At 49.6% G+C, this 25,653-nt stretch overlaps 1 protein-coding gene across 8 annotated transcripts in view; it reads left to right on the top strand.

Annotated features, from left to right (window-relative positions):
- The window catches only part of GRAMD1B (GRAM domain containing 1B), a 93,138-nt gene that overhangs the window by 39,864 nt on the left and 27,621 nt on the right, over positions 1–25,653 (top strand). For 6 of the 8 annotated variants that reach the window (XM_064634402.1, XM_064634401.1, XM_064634403.1 and 3 more), the window contains 2 exons: positions 17,464–17,674; positions 24,720–24,740. In XM_064634402.1, coding sequence (XP_064490472.1) covers positions 17,464–17,674; positions 24,720–24,740 — 232 coding nt within the window. Of the gene's footprint in view, positions 1–8,713; positions 8,858–17,463; positions 17,675–24,719; positions 24,741–25,653 lie in introns of those variants that run through there. The other 2 variants (XM_064634406.1, XM_064634404.1) reach the window with 2 other exon arrangements.

Genomic DNA, 25,653 nt, shown 5'->3' with positions numbered 1-25,653 from the left:
TCCCACAGGAAACTCAGAAGTCACATGGTCCTGTTTCTCTGGGAGGTTTTGGGAACAAAAATACAGCAAGTCAAAACAATCCTTGAAATTGTAACTCTCAAGCAGCTGTAACACCAACTGAATACAAACCTTTCAAGAGCCCTCCTTGCTGCAAGCTGGGCTGCTGCCTCTTGGGAAGACTGTGGAAAGCAAAATGAGAAAAAAAAGTGATATTGTTGAGGCATTGATCCATGCCCCTGGCTCCTGGACCACGAGCTGCACTTGGATGATCCTTGTGGGTCCCTTCCAGCTGAGGATATTCTGTGATTCTCTGATTCAGTGTGAGACAGTTCCCTGTTTTATCTTTATTAGTGGTTACCTAATGGGGTTTATAAACACGACAGGTGAGTTTTATAGCACTTCTCCCCTGCTCTTGGCTGCAAGAAGTTGACGTCAGCTTAATTTTTTCCCACAGCTTAATATAATCACATCTCTGGTTGTTATAAAACCTTTTAATAGGGCTTCTCTTTCCCTTTCATATTTACATTCTTCAAATATTTGTTGACCACTCCACTTTGTTTACCCTTCAAGTTTCTTTTCATAAACGAGCCTGGTCAATATTGGGATGTTTTTGTTGCTTTCCTTTGAACTCACTGCTCTGCAAGAAAAACCTTTCTGATTGCTTGTCACCCACTGAATAAAGTTCCTGGCGGAGATTAACTGATCATACAGAGCAAATATTTCATCAGCACCCCTGAGGTTGGGTTGATCAGACCACACAGCTCCTGTATCATGTTGCAGGAACCTGTCTAGATTTGCTTTGTGCTCATACCTTGACGTCCGTGCTGCTTTCTTGCTTTTTAAATTCTTTGGATGGCTTTGTCCCCACTGTTTGGAGTAGGTACAAACCCAAGGACAGTGGTTTTCGTGCTTTGCCCAGAAGAAAATCAGGCACAACCTCTGCTTATTTTTCCTGGGACAGGTTTTTGTCTGTGTGTTTGGATGCACTTTCAACGTCAGTCACATCATTACCTTGTGCATTGTAGAACTTCTCTGTAAAGGCTTTTCCAGGGGGTTGTGTTTGGAAATACCCGTGTGTCAAGACAAATACTCCTCCTGTTGCTGCTTGTGCTGCCTGTTGTGGGGAAGTAGGTGGTTTGTGTTGCCTGATAAGGTTTGGAGGGTGTGCAGTCCTTCTGATGAAGAGCTGGCAGAAATCACTGAGCAGTCAGAGAGCTCTGTGGGAGTAAGGAAGTGGAATTCGGAGGTAATTGGGATGTTTATGTCCATGCTGACTGCTCTGCTCCTTTGTCGTCACAGCAGCGCTCCCGGGTGGTTTGCGGAGCAGGGAGTGCAGGGATGTTTAACAAAGCTCCGCTGATTTCCCCGGCAGGAATGTTTGGGATGCCAGGGATGTGTAACTAAACAAACCGAGCTGTGCCAGGGCGGTAGAACGGACCGGGCAAGGAGAGCAGGAGAAGAGAGGAGTCACCCCGAAATTCCTCCTCCTGAGCGCCTGGAGCGAGGAGCAGCACAGGGTTAACAGGGATGTGGGCTCCGGGACAGTCTTAAAGAGACAGTGGGAGCTTTTCCTGGCGGTGGGCAGCAGCCAGCTCGGATGCCAGGGCACATTGCAAAGGCGGCTTTGTTCCAGCCATGCCAGCCCGTTATCAGAGCGGGGAATCTTTTTGTCCACGTAAAATGCATCGGAGCAGGGAGACCCTCGAGTGGTTTAATGCTCTCCCCCCCAGCAGAAGTGCTGCTGCCTGCGGTCGAGGGGTGGTTTGAGCCCCGGAGGGCAGAGGAGCGGGGAGGACCCACGGCTGTGCCCCGGGAAATGCCATGTGGTAACAGGTGCAGATTCAATCCTTTCTTTAGCCCCTTCGTTTTTTTCACACCCCTCCGTCTCCCTCCCAAGGCAGGTGGGAGGGCTCCTTCCTGGGGATGCAGGTTCCTTTGTGTGCCGGGAGGTCAGGCGGTTCCTCAGGAAAAAGGATGCCCTGACGCAGTGCGGGGCTGGGATGGGGATCCAGGGTCTGGGGGAGGAATCCCAGCCGGGCTGGGAGGGATGGGGGTGGATCCAGGCTTTGGGGGAGGAATCCCAGCCGGGCTGGGAGGGATGGGGGTGGATCCAGGCTTTGGGGGAGGAATCCCAGCCGGGCTGGGAGGGATGGGGGTGGATCCAGGCTTTGGGGGAGGAATCCCAGCCGGGCTGGGAGGGATGGGGATGGATCCAGGCTTTGGGGGAGGAATCCCAGCCGGGGCGGGAGGGATGGGGGTGGATCCAGGCTTTGGGGGAGGAATCCCAGCCGGGGCGGGAGGGATGGGGGTGGATCCAGGCTTTGGGGGAGGAATCCCAGCCGGGGCAGGAGGGATGGGGGTGGATCCAGGCTTTGGGGGAGGAATCCCAGCCGGGGCAGGAGGGATGGGGGTGGATCCAGGCTTTGGGGGAGGAATCCCAGCCGGGGCGGGAGGGATGGGGGTGCAGGGGGAGAGGCTGAGCAAGACTCGTGGTGGAGCAACACGGGAGTAGGGGCTGGACTGAGCAGCTCCTTAGTGGGGTTGGTGGGTTTGTTACAGAAATCAGACCATCCTGGAACGAAGGGTTGAGCAATTCAGCGGGAGTGGGGATTGAAAATCAGGTGGCTCAGGAGCAGACTGAAGGTAGAGACTGGGGTAGTGGTTTGGGGGAAGGCTTCAGGGGGCTGATTCTGGCTGGGATGAACAGATTGGAGCACTTCAGAGGAATGGACGAGCTGGCAGGGCTGTAACAATTACACGATGCAGAAGCACAGGCTGCACCAGGAAGGAGATTGGACCCTTTTATAAGGGCCTGTTTCATCTTCTCTTTATAAATCTACTCTCAGGTCTGAGCTATCCCAGCTCAGTACAGCGTGGAAGAGGGAGTGGAGGGATGGTGGATGGCAGGAGTGGGGCATGGCTGTGCCAGGAGGTTGGTGTAGCCCAGCCCCTGGCACAGCCCAGCCCATGTGCAGTTTGCTCTCTCCAGTGGCAGCTATTGAAGCTTGATCCAGACGCCAGGGAACCCTCTCTTTGCGCTGAGCTCACACAGGAGCAGCACATGTGAGGGTTCCTGGGAGCAGGGGGCAGGTGACTGTCTTGTATTTGGAGTGGCATCCAAAGAACAGGAGTTGGGTTGGGTTGGGTTTGAGGTGAAGTTTTGCTGCTGCTTGTCCCCTGGTGGCCACTCTGCAATGTCACTGTACAGTGGCATGGCATTTAACTGTCCTGAGGGAAGAAAAGAAGGATAAATAGATAATGGAGGCAGGACTGTAATGACTCCACAGGGACCTGTAATTAGCGTGGTCTCCCGTTTCTGCTGCTATTTTTCTTTGTGTGTAGGATAACCTCCCCTGGCAACCTGTTCTGCTTTTCCTTCATCCTCTCTTAAACTGGGCACTGATCTGGCTGGATGCACTCTGACCCTGGTGGTTGGAGGTGATCCTATGATGTCAGTAGGGTCTGAAATCAGTGCAGCCTCTCACCCTCATACCTTTCACTGTAATTCCTGAGGGTCTGCCTGCAAATGCCCTGCCCTCAGCTCAGTGCTGGAAAATATATCCTGGAGTTACTTTTATTAGTGCTCCATCTCAGAGACATCTGGCAGTGTTAGTGATGTGCTTGTTAATCTTCATTTTCAAGTGCACTGACTGCTGTGTACATTATCTGTGAGTGCAGTGCAAGGGCTTCTGGGGTAAAATATGCACCAGCTTATCATCAGTGCAGGAGAACAGAACATGGAATGGTTTCACAGGAAAAAGATGGATTTAGTATCAAGTGGGAGCTGGCTGAGGACTTAAGATGTGTGTCTTTGTAATATATGATTAGAAATTGGAGACACTGCATTGGTGGGGGGTCAGCCCAGCCAGCCTTGCCCACTGCATCATTCCAGGCTGGTGGTTCCCAGGCCTGGAGCTGTGACCTGTCCACGATGCTGTGTGCTCTGCACTGGTCCTGAGCAGGGTGCAGTGCCTGCCCACGTTGGGGTGGCATTCTGTTGGTCTCAACCTCCAGAGAGCAAAGTTGAGTGGCCCCTCCTCATTTTCAGAGATCAGGCTGAATTAAAGAGGGCTAAAACTGCATTAAATATCCTCGTGGACAATACTGTTTGTGGAAGTGATAGCTGTAGTCACTGCAGGGTTTTGGGGCAGTTCCACATGTGATGGAACTGAAGAAACTGTCTAGAAATATCCTGGCCATGCTAAAACCACTTGTCCTGGCTGGTGTAGGCTCCAGCTCTCACTGCAGCACTTTTTGATGCTGAGCCTAAGCCCCCACAGCCTTTTCCCCAACATCATTGCACCTTTTCCTGCTTTTGGCTCTCCACGTGCTGATTGTTTGAGGACCTGATGGTTTGAGGATGGTGTTGGGGACAACAGGTAGGGCTGTGTTTCCTGGGTGAGGTGGGATCTGCTACTTGTGAATGCCTTTAATTCTGTGTGGTTTCTTTTGTGCAATTAAGGAGAGCTAATTAGCTCCTTTTAGTGCAGTCTCCTTGCAGAGGTAGCTGACCTCTTGTTAATCCTGGATTAAGTTCTTACTTAAGAACTGGCTCTTTGTGTGTCCCAGTTAAGATGTTGACACTTTGTTCTCTCTCTCCTTGTTTCTCCTCCTCCCCCTCTTCCTCCCCATGCCTGTGAGCACATGATTCCCTGCCTCCTCCTTCCCCCCCACTACTGTAGGAATCCGTGAGCTCTTAGCAGCCACTGTATCTCACTCCAGGAAAATGCAGTTGTCAGCTCAGAGTGCTCTAAAAAGACTTTTGCTCGGTCTGGTACCTGTCTAGGAGCCCATTTTCATTGCAAGGCAAAAGGAAGAGCTTTGGCAGTGCTCCTTGTTGCTTTAAGGGGGTGAGAATCCTGTGGGGTTTGAGGAGTAGCACCCACTGGAGGCTGGAAGGATGTTCAATGAACACAACCACATTTCCCAGTGGGAGAACTCACCCTGGGCCATGCTTTGCATTCAGGAGTCCCTCCATTCAGAGTGAAAGAGGGTTTCCAGCAGTGGCACGAGCAAAAAAACCACCTGCAAAACACTAAGTCCCACCCAGATGCATCAGTTGCCCACTAATGCTAATCCTACTTGCAGATCTTGAGGTTGCAGCACTGAGTTTTCCCTCAGGACATGGTTTCTTGACGTATCTGATGTGCCTTTTTGAAGACGAGCCCAAAAGTATGAGGAAGGTGTTGTGTCCTTTGGTTCCGTTCTAGACTCAGCTGAAGAGTAGAGATGCTGGGGGATAACTGCATTTTCAAAACAGAACTTATTAAAAGTGGGCAAAGAATTATTGGGGAAGGGGAAATGAGAAACCCTTGTGTGTTTTCAAATCCGGGCGCTCATTGTTCCCTGACATTTTGCAGACAGACTTTCAAAGGCTTCTTTTTGTTTCTGTATCCCTGGTGTGGCTTACAGGGAAGGTAAGATTGCTCCAGGTGGGTATAGAGTTGATCTCAAACCCACTGGATGGCCTGGGCATTCAGGCCCTGCTCTGTCTCACAGGTATCTCTCATCAGCCATCAGCCCCAGGCTTTAATTACTCGGACAGTGCCTCATTTCCTCTGAGCTGGGAGATGCAAGGGATGCAAAATGTATGAGTGTGCTTGTGTTACTGCTGGGCCTGAGACAACAGAGCAGAAAACAGCCCTGCCACTGCTCCAGCAGCTCCAGCAGGCAGGGAACATACTGCTCCTGGACACTGAGGAGCCTGACACAGGCATGCCCTGAATTAGAGCATCCTTTGTGCTCATTTATGGCTTTGCACCTTCTGCAGGGCTTGGTCAGGCTGTGGTGGTCAGGCTATGGTGTGGGGCCATGTCCTGCCACACACAGCTCAGCAGTCAGGCCCTCCTAAAGCTGTCCTTCACACCCAAAACAACATCCTAGTGCTTGTCTGGAGTCTTGAACACCGAGGCAAGGGTTGACACATGTGCAGGTAAAGTGTGTCCTGCAGCTCTTGAACGAAACAGGAACTTGTAGCTTCATGGTCCTTAAACATCCTTAACATCTTAAGAGCTTCCTGAAACATCCTCTTCTCACTTCAGTCCTATCTCAGTACTACCACCATGAAACAAGCTGTCTCCAAAGTGCCAGGAACGGGGCTGCAAAGGCCCAGAAATGTAACAAGAGTGTCAGTCCTTCCTAAAGTTCCGGGGGGAATGTTGCAGATCTGCTGAGGTTTGTAAAGCATTTGAGGTGCCACGTGATTTTCTAAATTACCCCTAACTTTGCCCCTTGCACGCCATGGCAGATAAGCCTAAGGAGCTTTTCTTTAAGTAAGTCTTGCAGTTTTACTCCTGCTCTTACAGTGCTTTTGGAAGCAGAACTTTTGTTTGATTCATCTTCCCTCCTGTCAGTCTGAAGAGTGGATTAGTCTTAATCTCATATATTGAATTTATCCTACCTCTTCATGGCCTGCTTTGAGCCTTTGTGTGTTTTCCATTGTTCCAGATCTCAGTTTCATCAGGGCTTTTTGGGTCAGTGTAACTGTTGTGACTATTGGAAAATAGCATTTTGTTCAAACCTTAATAGTCATTCAGACAAAACATATCAAAATTTGTAGGGGCTGAGAATCACAGTTTTAACTATTTTCTCACTTTCTCTGAAAGCCATAAGAAAAAAAAAAAACACTGAAAGATTCATAGACTGTAAACCAAAATGGGACCATTCAGATCTGTCACTCTGAGTCCTGTTGGATGCAAGGGATAAGACTTGCCTGAACTGATTCTGGTTCATGGTACAGAACAGTATTTAGCAGAAGACAAACCCTTGCATAATAATGTTTGCCACAGATGGATAATTGAGCCTTGAATTAGTTACAGTGGGTAGTTTTGTTTGCTCCCAAAAATAGGTCTCTCTTGTCTAGTGAGAATTTGTCTGAAAGCTTCGGCTTTCAGCACTTTCATCTGTTCCCCAGTGTGATCCAACGGGGGTTCCAGGTGATCACTGAAATCTTGGCCTCCAGTTTGTGTTGACTGGATTCAGAGCCACTGCCTTTAGTGGTTGCTCTTATCTGGGCCCTCTGTAATCCACATTATGCACTCATTGAACCTGGATACAATCCTGGACACACATTTCCGTGGGAATCACACCATCCTGGGATCTGGGGTGCTGTTGCACTGGGCACAGGGGATGGGAAAGTTTGTGTGTTACAAATGCCATTTCCTTTAAACATGTTTGTAAATTCTCCAGCGGACAAACTTTGGTGAGCCTTGGAAACAACAAAACTGACATCAAGGCGAGGGATCATTTAATTTCTTAAAACAGTGGCACACACCCCGTGAACACACTGGGTGTGTCCTCTGAGCAATACCAGGGGGATGGTGCTGTTGTAGTGCCCGGATAAAAACGTGTTTGGTGATGGTGTTTTCAGTTTAAAATCCTCTGCAGCATTTGAATTGCACAGTGATGGGAGTCTGCTGGAGCACTGATGTGCTTGAGAGCAGAGCACTTCCTGCTCCCACCGCTTTTGATTAGAGCAAAATGATGGATAATCAGCCTTTTGGAAAGATGCTCTTTTGGGAATTAGCACTTAAAGCTGTGACTGATTGTAAAGAGAAGAGAAAATGGCCAACCCTGTGTGTGGAAGGGGTGAAATACAACACAGGCAAGCGAAGGGCAGAGTGAGGAGTGTTTGCATCACTTAAGGCACAGCTCCTCCTGTTAGCAGTGGGGGAGCAGTAAGTCCCTGAGGGGGCCATTCACAGCATCCACAGTAAAATAAGTCAGTGTAATTCCACACGTGGACATTTGTGCTCCAGGCCAGGTCGTTCTACTCTATTCCCTTGTTCACACAAGGTCTGATTTCATATCCTGGAAGGAAGAGTGCAAGCTAGTTGATTGTTTTGCTCTCTTCTTAGTCACCCTTCAGTCTATATAATTTTTATTGTACCGTGAGAGCCCTTGAGAGGGACTGGAACCCTCCTCCTTATTTCTGGAATAAAGATGTCCATGAGCAGATGTGTAGGGATATAGTGGTGTGTCCCTCAAAGAAACACCATGTACTAATGCAGCTGTAGAGTCGTCAACTTCGCTTGATAATGTTTCTTTAAAAATCCCAGGCCTGTTTACACATGGATAGGCACGGGGAAAAAAAGAAACCAAATTAGCTCCCTGGTCGGAGCAAGCTGAATTGAGTTGAGGTCACCTCAATTCTGAACGAGTGTGTAGATAATCCACTCCACCGGTGAATTAGGGTTTAATTTCCCTGGCTGTTCGTGTGTTGACACGCTGACAGGTTTTGAAAGGTGTTTCTCCCCCCAGCGCGTGTGCCCGGCGAGGGACGGGCATGTCCCCGACCCGCGGGCTCCCAACTTTGTTCAACTCCACGGGCAGCATCCCAAAAGCCGCGGGCGCGAGGAGGAGACCCTGGGAGAAGGAGAAGGGTTAGGGGGGGTAGCGTTAGGGTTGGTTTTTCTCCCGGTTTTCCGGGGTGGCTGCGAGCGAGGAAGGCACGGAGGGGGATGAATTATGTAAAAGGCAGCGGCGGGGCTGCGCACGCGTGTGTGGTGTGTGTGTGTGTTGTGTCTGTGCGTGCAGGAGTGTGTGAAAGCGCTGCCAGCGACAGGAACAGGCACCGACCGACATCCTCATCGCCACCGGCAGCAGCAGCAGCGCCACAAAGAGCGGGGCGGGGGTTTGGGGGGGGAGGCTCGGCCATGGCCGGAGCGGGCGCAGCATCCCCGGCGGGGCGGGCGGGGGGCTCGGGGAGCCCCGGGGAAGGGCTCTGAGATGGTGCGGGAAGGTGGGAAACCCTCCCCGCTCGCCGCCGGGCCCACCCACCCAGCCACCCTCCGCGCCCGGAGCCGCCTGAATGAATGAGCCCCGCGCCGGCCCCGCGCTCGCTCCCGATGGCTGCCAGGTCAGTGCGCGGGGCCGGGCAGCGCTGCCCCCGGCTCGGGGGGTCTGTCTGTCTGTCTGTCTGTCTGTGTGTCCTCGCCGTGCCCCGCACGCCGCTCCCCAGCCCGTCCACCCTGCGCTCCCCGGGCAGATTAAACCCGGAGTCCATGTTGGTTGTTGCTGCTGCTCCTTTCTGTTCGGGGGACTCGAAAGCAGCAGCAGGCAGCGTGACATCATGTTGCAGAGATGCTTCGTCTCTTTTTACCCTTCCGCCGGCTGATCTCTCCCTTTCTTTCTTTTTTTTTTTTTTTTAAACTTATTAATTTGAATTTTTTTTATTTCCCTCCCCCTTGTTCTCTCCCCCCACCCCGCACGTGCCTTTCCCTCTCCTGCAGCGGAATTGCTAAAACAGCCTTTTCGATTGTCGCAAACGACCCGATGAGCAGATCCTTTTTGGCTGTTTGGTTGTTTTTTTTTTTTCTTTTCATTCTTCCTTTCTCTCTTTTTAGCTTTCATTCCCCTCACCCTCCTCCTTCCCCGTCTCCCCCAGCCCCAAGGGGACACTTCTCCCTCCCATCACATCTGGGTCCAAGGAGGGGGGTCGGGGTGGGATGAACAGGGCAATGCGTCACAGGAGCAGCCGGAGCTGCTGCAGGAATATGGTGTATTTGTTTGCCCATGTGCTCCCTCGCTTTGAAAAGGGCTCGGAGCCCTCGCACGGATGCCACGGTTCCGCTCTGCTCCTCTCTGTGGTTGTATATTTGCACGGATGGGGAGAGGCAGGGTTTGTTTTTCAGGCTCTGCTCCAGACTCTGTACAGGTGGCTTTTTATTTTTCATTATTTATCTTTCATTATTTATTTATTTATTTAATTCATTGCGCTCTCTGTGTTTATAGGCAGCGAGAATCTGCCGAATCCCCTAAAACGCTGCTTTTTCTTAGATTACTGGTGACTAGCATTATCCTGTCCATCGTGGAAATCACGATTCAGGAAAGGGAATATATTCCTGTTCCCTTGCTTCATTAAATCACGTGCATCTGCAGGAGAGCTCCTTCTGGAGCTGGTGAATTTAGGATGGGGTTTGTGATTTGGACTCAGTAGGACAGGAGGAAACTTCAAACCAGATCTTAGGGGTATATTTTACAGCAGTGCAGTAACTTTGGGTGCCAAACATGGGAAGCCCCCAGCTGCCCGTGCCACTGATAACCAGCTGGATGGAGCAAGTGAGAATGAGCTGGGTGGGGGGACAAGCCTGAAGCAGGTCCTCAGGACAAAGGACTGTGTGTGACTCTTGCACTGAGGGGGTCTGACTCTTGCCAGGATCAGCTGCAGCCCCTGACCCTCTCTAGTTTTAACTTGGAGCTGGACAGTGCTGCTGCGTGGATAGAGCAAAGGAGAGCGAATGGCATGGAGATAGCAGGGGGAGGGTGTAGAATTGTTGCATTGCTGTTTTCTGAATGGTAAAGGGAGGCAGCAGTAAGGGATGAACAAAAGAAATCGAATTGATCCCAGCTTTGAAGATCACATCTTCCATGAACTTACAAAAGCTGATGCTGAGGAGCAGTGGGAGTGAGTGGGAAGATGCAGAGCTCCAGCTTTGTCTTCTGCTCCTGAGATGCACAATATCCCTGTCCGCCCCCACTCTGTCTGGGAGATGTTCTTTAATCTGTGGTTTATTAAACCTGCTGCCACAAGACTGGAATGTGTTCAAGGGGACAATCCCTGTGCTGGGGATGAAGGCCAGGGGTCTCCCAGCCTTGCTGAAGTTATAGCAGGAGATGGGTAGCAGGGAGGAGTTGCTGGGCTCTTCTTGAGGTCATCTGGGATCACACCTACATCCTCATCCAAAAATGAGCCTGGATCTTTATCACTTGCTGCTCAGTGCTGTATTGCAATTTTCTCACCCTCTCTTGGAACAATGCACATGGATTGATGTGTGGCAGCAACGCTGAGTCCCCAAACCACTGAAAGATTTTGGTGTTAGCTTGGAAATAGTGAGGATTAAAATAAACATGCTTGGATGTATTTTATGTTTTATTCTTTGAGCTGTCAAGTTTTCAAAACTTTCTTCACATCCAAGATGGCTTAACAGAGTCTTTGGTAATTAGATTTATTTTTTAAACAAGACTTTTGAGCTCTGTTCTGCCCCAAGTTCCAGGCTCAGAAATTTTGGAGGGCAGCATCAGATGCTGGAGTTCTTGCTGTTAAGGACAATGCTGACATTGAGGTGGGGAGGAGAGGGAACAAAGCCTGGATCTGTTCCTCCTTTGGAAGCTCAGCTGGGTGACTTGCAGGTAACCACACTGGGGCTGTGTCTGAACCACCCTCAGCTTCAGAGGGATGTGAAATTCCTGCTTCGTGCTATTTCCCCTTTATTGCCTCCCGGATTTCTTTGTATTACCCACTGTACTGTGTTCCATGTGGTCTGCCTTCCTTTGGAGCAAATGGAATTATTAATTTGCCAGTGGTGGAGGGGTTCAGGGTGTGATTTATCACACGTGGTGGTTCTCTGCAGATTAACGACCCTTTCCAAATCGTGACTTGTGTTATCAGACAGCATTACTCAGTCTGGTTCTGGTTCCAAAAAAATTGTCCAGTTTTCTTGGCATTTTTGCAGTAACTCCAAGCAGGAAGGGAGCAGTGGAGAGGTTGTTTCCAACCCAGCACAGTGGGAGTTTCTGCAGGAGATGAGCCCGTTTGTCCGTGGAGTTGATCGTCCGTCTCTCGTGGTAACCGGGATCGGGTGATTCAGAGACACAATGACATGGTTAATAATGCAGCTGACCAGCCTCGCACTGCTGCATGTGGGCAGAAGGCAAATTCCTTCCTAATGCTTGCAGTGATTTGCTAATCCTCTGAGGCATAATAATTGCATTAATTTTATTTCATGAATATGTAAACATGCGATTGAATGTCACCGGAGGACACCGTCCTGGGAAACGTCAAAACACACCGAGAAAATCTTAAGCAAGGATGGACTTTCCTACCCAAAACCATGCAGAAGGCAGGCTATTTTTACCATTCTCTTCAAAGCAGTTGTCATGAAACACTCAAGTTTCTCTACAGCCCTGCAGGTGTCATTGCTTTTTGATTTATTGCTTTCTCTCTTGTCTCTCTTGCTGGGAGATGTAATAGAAGCAGAGCATTCTGTTATTGCTTGTAGAGCAATGGCGAGCCCAGGGGATTGCTGAAGGATATATGGAGGTTTTCATTCTTGGATTATCAGTTTGAAGCGAGTGTAGGTTGGTGATCAAAAGTTGTTGCCATCTGCTTGCTGTTTGGGAGACTGCATAATGAGGTTCTGAATCTCCTCTTTTTTGCACTGATGTCAGACTGTATTGCAGAAAAGTATCTTTGTAGGCGTCTAATTAACCCCCTTAGTGGCTGTTTCTGAGGAGAATTAACTCTTTTTGTGCTGCAGCCAGGCTTGAGGTGCCTCCTTGACTTTGTAGCCTTTCCTGCCCTTTTCAAGACTTTCTCAGTGCAGTTGTGTTTTATGCTCGGGGATCTCTTTTGGTCGTGTTTAGGAAAGTGTGTAGGCACAGGCTTGACTTTGTGTGCACAGCCCATAGTTCTCAGACACAGAGAGGTAAATATGTGCTTAAATATGTGCTGCTTTGCTGGTTTGGGAACACAGTGCTCAGCACTTTCAGAATTGAGCTTGATTTTGTAACACAAACTTGGGGCCTTGAAGAGCCTTCCATCAGGTGGGTGCTACAGGCTGCAGGGAGACCTGAGCAGCTGCAGATTTACTCTTATAAAGCAGGTTCTTTTGAGGACTTGGAGGCCAATTAGCTTTCCAGATCAGGACTTTCTTGAGGAAGAAACCCTCTGAGAAGCTGGTGATCACAGTGTACGTGGAGCTGCTGCTTGTTTAGATGATCTGCCCTTGTTACAAAACCTTTGGCAGCACAGTGATTATTTCTGGCTGAATTCTAATTCACATCCTGCAACTGGCAGGTTCCAATGGATTTGCTGTGTGTCCTCCTAATCTGAGTGTGTGTCCCTACCTGAGAGAATACTGAGCTGCTCTCCTGCAGTGTAGCTGTAGCCACTGGTGCTGTGACAGTGCTCTTCTGAAGGGCTCCTGGCTGTTGGGGCACCCAAAATTTGGGGAAGAACTGTTGCAGGGTGCTTGTCTCAAGCCCAGGGCTGGCTGTGTAGCAGTGGCAGGCAGGGTGGTTGTTTCAGATCTGGTAGGATGGACAGACTTTCCTGTCAGTTCAGGGCTGCTTGAATGTCATTCCTGCAGAATTTACTTAACAGACTGGAACTAAGGCAGGTTTCTTGTTGAGTTCTCCGTGAGAGCATTGCACAGAGTCCTCAGGGTTCCTTTGTAGCTGTAAAAACACCAAGCTTCACTTGTGGAGTACAAGCTGTAGCATTTCCCAAAAGTGACTGCTTGGTGAAGTCTCTGTTCGTCAGCTGGTCCAGATCTTTACAGAAAATACTCTGTTGGAGGAGGAAGTGTGGCCTTTCTGTGTCTTGCCTTGTGTCCCAGGGTGACCAGGTGGCTTGTCTGTGCATTGCCAAGTGTTTGTCCTTTTTCACCACCTGAAGAAAAGCTCGTAGAATCACAGAGTGCTTTGGTTTGGAAGGGACCTTAAAGATCATCTTGGTCCTCCCCCTGCCATGGGCAGGGACACCTTCCACTAGCCCAGGTTGCTCCAAGCCCCCTCCAGCCTGGCCTTGGACACTTCCAGGGATGGGGCAGCCACAGCTTCTCTGGGCAACCTGTGCCAGGGCCTCCCCATCCTGCCAGCAAGAATTCCTTCCATATATCCAACCTGAACTTGCCCTCTTTCAGTTTGCCTGTCCCATCACTACAGTTCCAGGCAGAGTCCCTCTCCAGCTTCCTTGTAGACCCTTTCAGACTCTGGAAGGCTGCTGGTTCTTTACTGTGCTGCTCCAGACACCGAGGCTTTTCCTCCACGTCTGAACAGAGTTTGGCCCTTTCCCGTCCCGTGGTATTTTTTCCTGCGGCTCCAACCCCAGGACAAGGTGGTTTTTCTTAGGCACAGCGAGGACATAAACCAAGGAGACAGAATCAGCCCTTCTGTGCTTTCACATATTCCGTGCAGGGTTTCCCCTGGGAGCGAGGGGCTGCAGCTTAGGTGGGCTTGTTTGTGTTCTGCCCCTCACTTAAACTGTTGCACCCGCTGAAGGCTCCGCTGCAGGGGGGGATGAGAGGCCCTGAATGCTCTCCGGGCAATTAGGGCTCTAAAGCATTATTTATTACTATTATTTTGTTTTTTTTCAAAGTGGGTCAGGCCGTTTTGGCATCTCAGGCGCCGGCTCCTGGTTCAATTGCGAGGCCTCGGTCGCCATGGCAACTGCAGAAAGCGTTGGTCATGGCTGTGCCTTGGGCTGGATTCAAACTCCAGGGAATGAGCAGGAGCAGGGAGTTTGGAGGGGCTCGGGGCAGGGGCAGGAGAGGGGGATGGAGCTGCAGCTCCGCTGCTTTTTGGGCCCATCCTCGCCGCCCTAGACGTGAAAGGCTGAATGAACAGACTCTTGGTGTGTGGAGCCCCTCATGGGAGAAATATTCAGCTTTTCCCAGTCATCCAGAGGAGGAATCAGACCCTCCTGCCTTTGGTTGGCTCTGCCACTGACCTCAGGGAGAGCCAGAGAAGGTGCCCTTGAAGTTATTTCCCCCCCTGTCCCTGCAAAGGTGATGATCCCTACATCCCAAACACAATCTGTGGGGATGGATTTAGTGTTTCAAAGCATGCCAGAGATGCTAAATGACTGGAAAACGAGCTTGGAGGCTGGAATCTGCCTGAGATTGTGCTTGGCAGGGCTGGCACCAAAATGTGTGGCTATGATAATATGAACAAATATATACATGGCAGCTTTAAGGTGTTGATTCTGCCCCGTGTGGGTTACTCAGCTGTGACTGAAAAAGCCACCTGAGGAGCTTTGTAAGACCATAAAAAGAGTAAAACCAGAACTTTCTAGGGCATTTCATCCAAGTTTCACATGCATGTGATGCAGCTGAACCCTGGTTTTGAGTGATTTGCACTTTGAGTAGCGTTAAAAATCTCACAACTGTGACCTGAAAGTAAATAGAGCCTTGAGAGAATTTGACTTGGTCTTTATAGGGTTGCATGAAGCTCACACCCAAAGTGAAACTGGGGGTATGAACTCGCAGGAACCGAAAGTGAGAGGGAGGTGCATGATAAGCTCAGGTTTTGTAGAGCTGTAGAAGCAAAATTAGTGCATCTGTTCAGTTTAGTCCAGTGATGTGTGAGTCAGGAACGCTGGCTTCAAATTCTGGCTTTGTATTTTTGGGGACCTCTCACATAAAGCAGCTTGGGTTGCATCGAGGCTGCTGGGGGCAAGCAGGACCAATACAGCCTCAGAATGTAGAGTTTTTGACTAGAACCCTACATTGTGTAGAGTCTAGAAATGGTAATTCAGAACCATTTCCATCACTGGAACCATTGCTGATGAACTTGAAGTTTTAGTACCACCAGTATAGCTCTGGTGGGCTGTTAAAAAGTGGGTTTAGACAGGAGAAAGAGCACCAGCAGGACAGACAAGCTGAAACACCCACTTTAACTGGATCAGCTGCAAGTCTGTGAAGAAACCTGATACTTTATAAAATTGCAATAACTAAGAAATTCCTAATAGTTTGACTTTATGATATACCCAAACTGTTGCAGGCAGTGCTGCTGGGAGAATGGTCCAGATCATCTTTTCTTTAGTCTTTTGTTTCAAAGGTGATTTGGAGGGCTTAAATCTTGAGTGTTGCCACAGTTGTGCTGTACATGTGCTTCTGTTTCTTGTCCAGGGAAAGGGAGGACACAGGACAAGGTGCTGTGACAATATATGACACTCATGAGATGTGCCACTGCTAATTGTGAGCTGTGAAGAACCAAGCTAAGGCTGGGATTACTCTGCCTGTCTTTGCATTTGAACAATCAGGGTTTTATTGTTCTCTAGCTGTATGACTCTTAAGTAAAAGCAGGTAACAGAGCAGAGTCTGTAACTCAGTCCAGCTTCCTGCTCGTAGAACATTTTGCAAACCCAATTTCTGTCCGTTTTCTGTGTGAACTTCCACACTTCATGGCCTTGAAAGCATCTTCTCCGGGGTTTCTGTGGGGCTCCATCCTGCTGTTCTTGCCCCTTGCCAGCTGCTGTGAAATCTGGTTCTGTCAATGTTTGCACAGGTTGTGTGCTTTCTGCAGATTGTTTAGGGCAGGTCTCATCACTTGTGGGTTTACACAAGCAGTGAGCAAACAGAGGATAATTTATGAGACCAGTTCATCCAGTGCTAAACCAAGCCAAGCCTGATAACTGCTGCAGGAGCGTGCTACATTGTCTGCTCATATCTGTTGTGTAAAAAGGTTTTGGCATCTTCAGAGGTAAGGGGTGGGTATGATTTTTATCTGGGAATTAATGAAACCTCAGGCACGTGTTCAGCTTTTCGAGATTTTCAGAAAGGAAACGATCCCTTTTAGGTACCTCACTGTGTATGAGTGTGAGAAGGAAGCTTCAGTTTGCTGTAGATAATTGGGCTTAAATTATAGCCCTTAAGAGTCTGGTTGTACCAACTTTTTAATTCAATCCCTTGCAGTTGTAATTCCCTCATGCTTTCCCTGTTGCCTGCTTTTCTGTCACTCAGATGTGGCTCTGAGAGACAACAGGGTACCAAACCACTGAGCATGGCAGAGTTAGCACATCCTTGCATCAGCCCAGGTTCCTCTGGCACCTGCAGGCTGCTGGAAAAGCCTCAGGGATGTTTGGACTGGTCAGGAATAGATATGGCTGCTGAAGGAAATGAGTGACGTGGGGGAAAATGGATGTAGCATGAAGAGTCTGGCAGGAAGAAGAGGCATCAAAAGAGAAGGACCAGTGAGGAAATCTGAGTTTTCCTGCTCTGTATTAATGGGTATATTACTGACTTTCTGACTGAGGTGTTGGGGCATTTACTGAGGGTAGAGGAGGAGAATTTCCATTCTCCTAAACGTCTCATAATTTCTGTAAGACTCAAGGTCTTACTTTTCCCATTATGAAAGGGGAACTTTGGGTTTTGTTTTTTTTTAATCATGAAGTGTTTCACGTTATAGCAAAACGTTCTCATGCCCAGCTCTAACTGGTGTGGGAAAGGATGATTCTGTACAGGAGCTCATGACTGCAGTGTCTGTCATCATGACCTCCCTCCCAGTGCCCCAGCGTTTTTGGGTTTTGGTGACCTTTAACAGAGTGTGATCCCATTGTCATGCATCCTGTTGAGAACAGTTAAGAGAAAGTTAAGGAGGGACAGAGTGTTGAGAAAACACTGACATCTCCCTCATTCTTGAGCGGGAGTTTAGATTTTCTAAGCTCAGATCATCATCACTTGAAACTGCTGGAGCCCACAGGAGAATGAGTTCGTTGGTCTGTGGTCAGATGAGCTGAAGAGTGGGTGGAGAAGGGCACTGCCAGGCCTGGCAGTTCCTCTGCCACTGGGAAATGATGACTGTCAGCAGCCCCAACTCGCTGGGTGTGTTGCTCCAGGAAGCCAGATTTGTCTGCCCTGCTGGTGGGGAGATCTGTGGGCTCTGCACACCTCGGGGCAGGGGTGCAGCTGGTTTCCCTTTGAGCTGGGGGTGGCTAACCGTGCTGTTTCTCCCTCCCTGCAGTACTGCCAGTAACTCCAACCGCAGCACTCCTGCCTGCTCCCCGATCCTGCGCAAACGCTCCCGCTCCCCGACGCCGCAGGACGCCCCGGGAGACGCCATGGTGGAGAAGGGCTCGGACCACTCCTCAGACAAATCCCCTTCCACGCCGGAGCAGGGTGTCCAGCGGAGCTGTTCCTCCCAGTCAGGCCGCAGTGGGGCCAAGAACTCCAAGGTGAGCAGCGAGCGAGCGGCTCCGGCCGAGGTGGGCACGTGTCCCCAGTGCTGAGCTCCCTGCTGCAGGACACTGGCTCTGTCCTGTGCCTTCTGTTCCTCTGGATAACTCTCCTCCTCCTTCCCCCATCATATTTCTGGAAGTTCTCCTAACTGGGGTCAAGTTTTCCTAAGTAGGGTCAAGTCCTCCTCGCTGGGGTCAAACTTCAGCACAGCTCCGTCATCCTCGCAGTGACCTGAGTCCAGGAGCTGCTGATGGCTGGTACTGCAGCTCTCTTAACAGCTTCCAGAGCCTCACTTTCTATAGTCAAAGCCTTGATTCCTGGGAGGCTCTGTGGTTCTGAGAAAGACCTTGAAAATCAGCTGTTGAAATTACTTTTTGTCATCTGGATCGTCGAGTGCCATGGAAAAAATAAAGGTTCCCCTGTGCAGCCTGTGAAGGGCTTGTGCACTCTCAGTCCTGCCTGAGCCCTCTGAGATGAGGCTCAGGTTGCACAGAATCAGTTTTCCAGTCCTCTGCCCATTCCTTCTGATCAGTGCAGTGTTAGGACTGGCTTGGCCAGGGTAGGTGGTATTTTCCCTAGAAAGGTTTTGTGTCCTTGGACCATGTTAGAATCAGCCTTGTCTTTGCTGTGCTGCAGGAGAGGGTCTCAGGTTTGGCAACTCTGGGTTTTCCTGCAAGCAGTGGGAGCTGGTGAAACACAGCCCTTGGGAGCCAAACATACCTTTGATTGTAACCCTGCTATCAGGGATGTGTTTTAAGTCATCTGTCAGGAGCACTTGTGTTTTTCCAGCTTTCTGAAGTGAAATATTTCAACCTAAATAACTTCACAGTTAGAACTCTGGCATAACTCTGGTGGCTTGTACAGAATGAGCTGTTAGATCTCTGCCTGACCTGTTGCTGGGCTGTGTCACACACGAGAAACCTTCATCTGCTGCCCTTTGTGGGCTCTCTCAGCACAGGAACGGGATTCAGTGGCCCACATTCCCTGGGCTGAGCTGATCTCTCCCCACTGAGGGGGAGTTGTGTGAGTTCAAAAGAGGGGGGAGAAGGGTTTTTTCAAGCTGAACCATTTGAGCTGTGAGGTTGCCCTCGGGGTCAGCCTGGCTTCCTGTGCACACAGTGACCTACAAACACCACCGGGTGACACCCGTGCACTGTGTTCCCAAAAGCAAGCCATGGGATGGGATGGAATGGCATGGGAGGCAGGCAGGATGCAGGGCATGCTGTGTTTGTGGCCACATTCAGGGCTGCTCTCAGGGAAGTGATGTCCTTGCTAAGGGGGAGTTGCAGACATGAGTTGCACTTCCCTGGCCCACAAGTGCTGTGAATTAAGGCCACGGGAGTGAGATTTTTACCAAAACAGTGACTGCTAAAGCTTAACTTTAATTCATGGTGCTTTCCACGAGAAAAGGGGGGGGTATGCTGCTCTCTGATGGGATTTGTGGGGTTTCCTTCTCTTGATCTGCCAGGTAATTTTTCTTCTTTCCCTAATTTCTCTCTTTTCATTCCTGCATGCTTTCTCTCCGATTAAGTCACACAAGCGCCTCTCCAAAGTAAGCCTTCTTTTTTCTCTCCTGTCCCCCCCTGTAGAATTGTCCCATCACTCAGGTGCTGAGTGGTGACCCCAGTCACAGGCATTCTCCTGGTGCAGCTGTGAGAATGCCAGCAGAGCTCAGCCCCGTGCCTGTAGCTGCAAGCTGGTTTCACTGAAATCCCCGGCATCTCGTTAATATTTGCTCACACAGAGTGAGAACTGGCCTGTTCATCACGCTCCCTCAGTTACTTCCAACTACCTTCAGCCTTTTAGTTTTGCTTTCCCCCTCCCTAGAAGTGAGCAGCTGCCTTTGCCAGGGAGAAGTCCCCTGGATTTGGTAGCTTGAGCAGAACCATAATCCCTTCTCTTCCCTCTCTCCTCTTCCTTCATGACTTTCAGAAAAGAGAGTTGCTCTCCATAGCTTCTTCCCTGCTTTTTATGATGAACAGCAGTTTTGTGGCCAGTGGTCTCAGCTTTACTGCCCTTGCACGCTTCCCTGTGTGATGTAAATGTTAAAGATCAGTGATTTCAAGTGAACCCAGCTTTAACCTGTTAGAACAGACCTGTCCCAGATGAATTGTGAGAATTCATGGGCTCCTCTGGAAGGTGACAAGTAGAAGATCCCTCTGTGGGTGCTTGGATTGGAGATAAGATCGTTAGAGGTTGGATCTCACACCTCTGTGCTGCCCTGAGAAGAGTGTGAAAATCAGACAGGCTGTTGGCACTTCCACATGTGTGCAGGGAAAGTTAAAAGCAGACTGACCTGTATGGCTTCATGACCCACAGAATCCATGCCTTGGCCTTGGGTGTCATTCTAGGCAAGTCCTCAGGGAACAGGGCTGGCTCTTCCCTTGGTGGTGATCCTTGTAGCCACCCTGGCCTTGCACGAATCCTGGTGTCTCTTGGAAGCTTCTTTATGTCTCTTTTTTTATTTTAGACAGGCTGTCTTGTGCTTGGTAACTGTAGCTTGGATAACTGCAGAGGAGTGGGACTGATGTCTGTGGAGAGGTTTGTTAGGAGTGGGAAGAACAGTGGTGGAGAGCAATGTGTGTGTAAATTGTCTGTGAGGTGCTTGCAGCCACCCCTTGCTTTTCTGGGAGAACAAAACCCACCCACTGGGAGACAATTAGAGAAACAAGAGGGAAGTGGAGCCCAGGTTGGTCCCAGTGTGAGGAAGGTGATGCTCAGAGGAAAGGGGATCCTGGGCATGACCTCCACCAGCCTGTCAGAGCCTCCTGCCCTGCTCACACACACACAGAGGATATTCTGGGCTGGAAGGGACCAAAGGGATGATCAAGCCCAGTCTCTGTGCAGCCTAACCCAGTGTGCAGGCTGGATCCCTGTTCTCTGCTCTTTCTTTGGCACAGATGAGGAATTCCAGATATAACAAACCCCCTGATTCTCCCCACTTAGATGATGGTGGTTGTTCAAGACAGGGAGCAGAGAAGGACAGAGATTTTAAACTCTCCTTCCTCAGCCTCCTCTCCTCCCCCAGCCATCTCCTGCAGGAGGAATCGATTTTCCAACCTGTCTGGCTAATGAAATGGAACAGCTTGAGCCCATGAGTTTGACGCTGTGTTTATACAATTGCTGACAGATCTGCTCGAGTCCCTTGCCCTCTTCTGTCCGTGTGTCCTGTCGTGCTGCAGCGCTGCCATCAGAGGGAGCGCTTCACCAGGAGTTTTTAAGCACTGGATTCCATCCTGAGGCAATCCCTCCTGGACCTGCTTTTCTTCTCTGTCCCCCAGTGTGGCAAGGACCAAACCACCCCTAGGTCTGTGTCAGCCTCAGGCTTTCACTGGTAGTGCTGCTTCTTCTGGAACAGCTTTCCAAACTCAGGAAAACCCAACTTTTTTTGCCAGTAGCCAACAACAAAATATGTATTTTTAACTCTTTTGCTCTTGCCCAAGGATAAAAGTGATTTCCTCTCCGTTGCAAGTCCTTCAAATTGTTCCCAGTGCCCACAGCTAATGAGGAATGCTGAGGATTAATACCAGGTTAGGGGAAAACCTGAATTTTGAGGTGGGCCCTGGGCACTGTAGAACAGTTTAGGTCAGAAGAGATCTGGGAAGGTCTCTCTCAAAGCAGGGCTGATGTGGTAAGATAAGCTCAGTCTAAAGTCTTGACCAGCCACGTTTTGCAGACCTCCAGGGCTGGAGATCCCCCAGCCCCTCTCCAGTGCTTAACCACTCTTGTGAACAGGCTTTTTCCTTCTACCCAAATAGAATTTCCCTTTACTGCAGCTTATGACTGTTGCACCTTGTCCTTTCAGTGTGTGATGATGGGAAGAGTTGGGCTGTGTCTTCTCATTCACCCTCCCACTGGGTGGTATAATCCCCCTTTAGGTCGTAGCTCATGAAATTCTGGTCATTTTGGGCTGGGGTGAGGGTTTGGGGAATAAATTTAATTAATTTCTACGAGTTATTTGCCCATGGGTGTTTAGAGGTGGGTAGCAGAGATTTTGGAAGTGCACAGATCAGGAGAAAGGGCTCTGGAATATATTCCATGCTCTGGAACATATTCCATGCTCTGGAACATATTCCTCGTTCTGTGCCTCTGTCCCCAGCAGAAGGGATTTAGGGATTCTCCTGGAGCCCTGTGGCGTGTCAGGCACTTGGCACAAGCTTTCTGTTCCCCTGGGAGCAGCAGTGTGTGAGAGTGAGCTGTGATCCTGCTCCCAGTGCTGCTGGAAGGTGGGAGCTTCCTTTGGATCAGGCTCTCAGGGTGAACTTTGTCTGTGTGCCCCTGTGCTTCCCATCTGCACTGTGGAAAGCTGGGATCCTCCACAGCACTGTGTCAGATAGGGGGTTATTAACCCACAGAGATTTAGAGGCAGCACTGCATTAATTGAAGGCTTAGGGAAAATACTCCAGTTTTCATGTTGCTCAAGTTCTCCAAAGCTCTTCCTCTGCTCTCTGCTCCTGTAGCATCATCTCTGCAAACCAGTCCCATCTTTTCCATGTCTGTGTGCACCTCCATTCCTCTGTTACTTATTTATTTTCTCTTTTCAGTTCTAATGCTTATGGTTTCTTTTTCCAGTATGACAGACTTAACCTGCTCAAAGTAAGAAACATGTTCTTCCTTTTTCTTTTTTTTTTCTCCTCCATTTTACTGTCTCTTGGTTTTCACAGTTCACATCCCCCTATATTCTGTCACTGAGTATAAAATAAAAGGGTAAATAAAATAGAAGAGAGATTTAAAGGCTTGGTCTCCCTTCTCTTTGAACTTTCTGTAGTCTGTTAGAACATTTGGTGGAGGCAAAAGATGAGGCTTGGGTGCCAGTATAATTATGGATTTCAGTATATTTATTGATGCCAGTATGTTTTTTTTGGGGGTGGAAGAGCTTAAAAAAGGAGAACCTGCAGGGCTCCTTTAGAGAGAAGCCCCTTAATTTGGGGAAATTCAAATGTGGTGGTGGTGGTGGGAAATAGTTGCTGCAGCAATAGTTAATGCAGCAGAGGGGAGTGAAATCCTGTTGTGCTGTGCTGCCACCACAGCGTGTGCACCCTGATTTAGAAGGCACAGTGACAGCAGTGCCTCTGCCTCGAGTGTGCCAATTATAGCTTGATTATGAGCTGCTTTTCCCCAGGAATTTTCTGAGTTACTCCTTTTGCTCATTAAAGGCAGACAGATGGCAAAACAAACCTGCAGGAAAACCACTCCATCTTAGGCCCTGTGCTCCCGAGGACAGGGTGCTGTGTGCATGCTTTGGGTTAATTACCCTGGTTCTTTTTTTAGCCTAGACTGAATTGCATAAGGCCTTTTTCCACGTCCTGCTTGCAGGGAGGGATGACTTCAAGCAGATCCTTCATGAATGGAGGGTATGGAAAAGTGTAGGAAGCAAGAGGAAATTCCTTGGGTAGATAATGAGCTGTACTCTGTTCAGTCCTGCAGTTCACATCCTTTCCCTGGGATTTGGGGAAAGGGGGGTTCCTCTTATTAACATCAAACTGCTGTATTTTAGCCTGTGACATGAACTATGTAACTGTGGGGTTTTGAGGTCAGTGAGGCAAACTGGGAGGTGCACCCAAGGTTTTAAAATACCCTTCAGAAACGTCTCCATGAACAAAATCCAAGACACCAGTAAGGTTGTGTTTGCTGGAATGGCATGGAAAGGGGCACAGGGAACTGAGAGCAGGGAGAAAACAGTGTGTCATCACAGGAATCTTGGGTCCAGTCTGCTCTCATTAACACTTTGAATGTACTTTTTTATGGTAAAACATCCTGTGTGTCCTCTGTGGGCCACCCCAGTGCAGGTGGTTTCTGTGTTGCTGTGAGCTTGAGCTTCACTCCGAGTGAAACTCTCTGTTACAAGGCAGAGAACAGTTTTGTGTTTGCCTTCATACCCCTGGCTGGGTATAAAGAGTGAAAAATACTGCCAAGGTCAGAAGCAAGGTGGCTTCAAGGAGAGGAAGTGCAGTGGGATGTTGCTGCTGTCCTTGTCTGTTTTCCTGGGCTCCCCCAAGGAGTGTGGACGTGGCTGGGAGAGGGGACAGCTCAGCTTTGTGCCTCTGACACATGTTCCTGGCAGGACACTCTGTAGCTGAGCACCCTCAGTGCTCAAAGGCTGCAGTGCCCTGAGGTGTTTCCACCCAAAAATGGGGGATGCCTGCATGTCCTGTCAACTCTGCTCAGTGTCATTGGAAAGCCACCCTTGACTGGAGTGGGAGTGGGAAGCTTGTTCCTTCTTCTCCTCCCTGTGCAGGTGGATCTCACCTCCAGCTGAAAATGGCTGTGTGATTTTCCAAGCTGAGCTCTTCCATGTGCTCCAATGTGACATGTGGCCTGTCCTCTCCAACCACCCCAAATGCCACGATAAGGACAAAAAGATAAAAAAAAAAATCACATGTGCAGATGATGCAAAACACTGTGCACTGAAATTTTGAAAAGAAAAAAAAAAATCCCAGCCTTTTTTTTTTTTTCCCCTTGCTTAGCTTTTGTAGTGATTTCCTTCAGCACTTCCCCTGGCTCCGTGTGTGTGTGTGTGCCTCCCTTTTAAAATGCTGTTGAAAAAATTTGCCTGGTGGCTTTTTGTGAGTCCCTGCCTCTAGTAGTGCTTTGAGGGTTTGTTTGCACAGGGGCTGTTCAGCAATGTGATTTTTGCCACCCAGCCAGCAAATGCAGAAGAGTGAAGCCTCTAAAGACACGGCTGGCAATGGTGATGATGATGATGGTGATGGTGATGAGCTCCTCTGTTGTAGCAGGTGCTGCTGGTCTGCAGAACAGATGCCAGCCTGTGTGTCTGTGTGTGTGCATGTGGACATGCACACCTTAGCCTGAACTGTTCCCTGTCCTGGAATCATGCTTCTGGATTTGTTCTTTGCTCCTGTAACTGGAAATAATTGTGTTCAGACTACACTGTGGAATCCATCGAAATCTTTTGTTTAATCCCACTCTCACTCCACTAATTGCACAAACCAGATTGGACCTGCTTTCTCTGTCCCTCTTTCTTTTTGATCCTGAGATCTCTGTGCTGACTAATGCTTCTCTTTTATTTTGTCCTTACAGAAAAGCCAGAGTTGGTATAATGTAAGTACTCCAGTTTCTCTTGTCCCTGGGTGGATGTGGGCTGGGGGCCTGGGCGGGGGGAAGGTGCAAAGGGGCTTTGCAGTGGCACTGGGGCACTCTGACCCTTTCCAAACGGAGATGGAAATGGCTCAGCACTGGCAAAGGAGCACTGGCATCCTGAGGGAAAGGATGCCAGAGACAGAGAGCGAGAGCTTTGTCTTTTCAGCCCCTGTCCTGGTGATCCCCACACCCTGTGCCTCGGGTTCCTCACAGGGTGGGTCGTGACGAGGTGACAAACAAGAGCTGCCACCCTGCAAGCCCTTTGCATCTCTCAGGGTGCTGTGGGGGCGAGAGAGGAGTTATTTTTCTGGTGACCCCATAGAAACACAAACCATCTCTTGCTTCTGCCCTGGCCCTGTTGTGGTGCTGCCAGCACGAGTGTCGTGGTGCAGAGCTGGTGCCACCCTTTGCACAGTTGAACCCCTCCCTGGAGTGCTCTCAAGTAGCCAGTGGGCAAATGCAGCAGCTGTTAATGTTTAGCAGCAGTTCCTCCTGCAGCCTGGGACATCAGAACCTGGGATTTTGGCTGGTCAGATGTGGCAGAGGTGTGAGGCAGAGTTAGGTGCTTGTGGGATATAATCAGGAGTGGTAGCACAGATAGGAGGAGAAGTGATCTCAGGAGCAGATGAGACAGTGGCTTTAGGGATAAAATACAGACCATGGGAGACCAAACTAGTGGAGAAGTGGCAGGTAAAGGACCGTGGATGCAGATGCACCAGCCTGAGCAGGCTGCTGCCAAAATGTGAACCTGTCACCAAGCTGAAGGTGACTTGTGCTATTACTGCTTCTGCCTGTAGCTGCTGAGCTCCATTCCCTGTGCATGATGCTTTGCTGTGCTCTGCTTCTGTGGGTCTCCTGTGTTTTCATGTCCTCT

The sequence above is a fragment of the Pseudopipra pipra genome, chromosome 23 (assembly GCF_036250125.1).
Source record: "Pseudopipra pipra isolate bDixPip1 chromosome 23, bDixPip1.hap1, whole genome shotgun sequence".
In the NCBI taxonomy this organism is placed as follows: domain Eukaryota; kingdom Metazoa; phylum Chordata; class Aves; order Passeriformes; family Pipridae; genus Pseudopipra; species Pseudopipra pipra.
The sequence above is the reverse complement of the archived record's forward strand: the minus strand, read 5'-3'. Positions and strand labels throughout refer to the sequence as shown.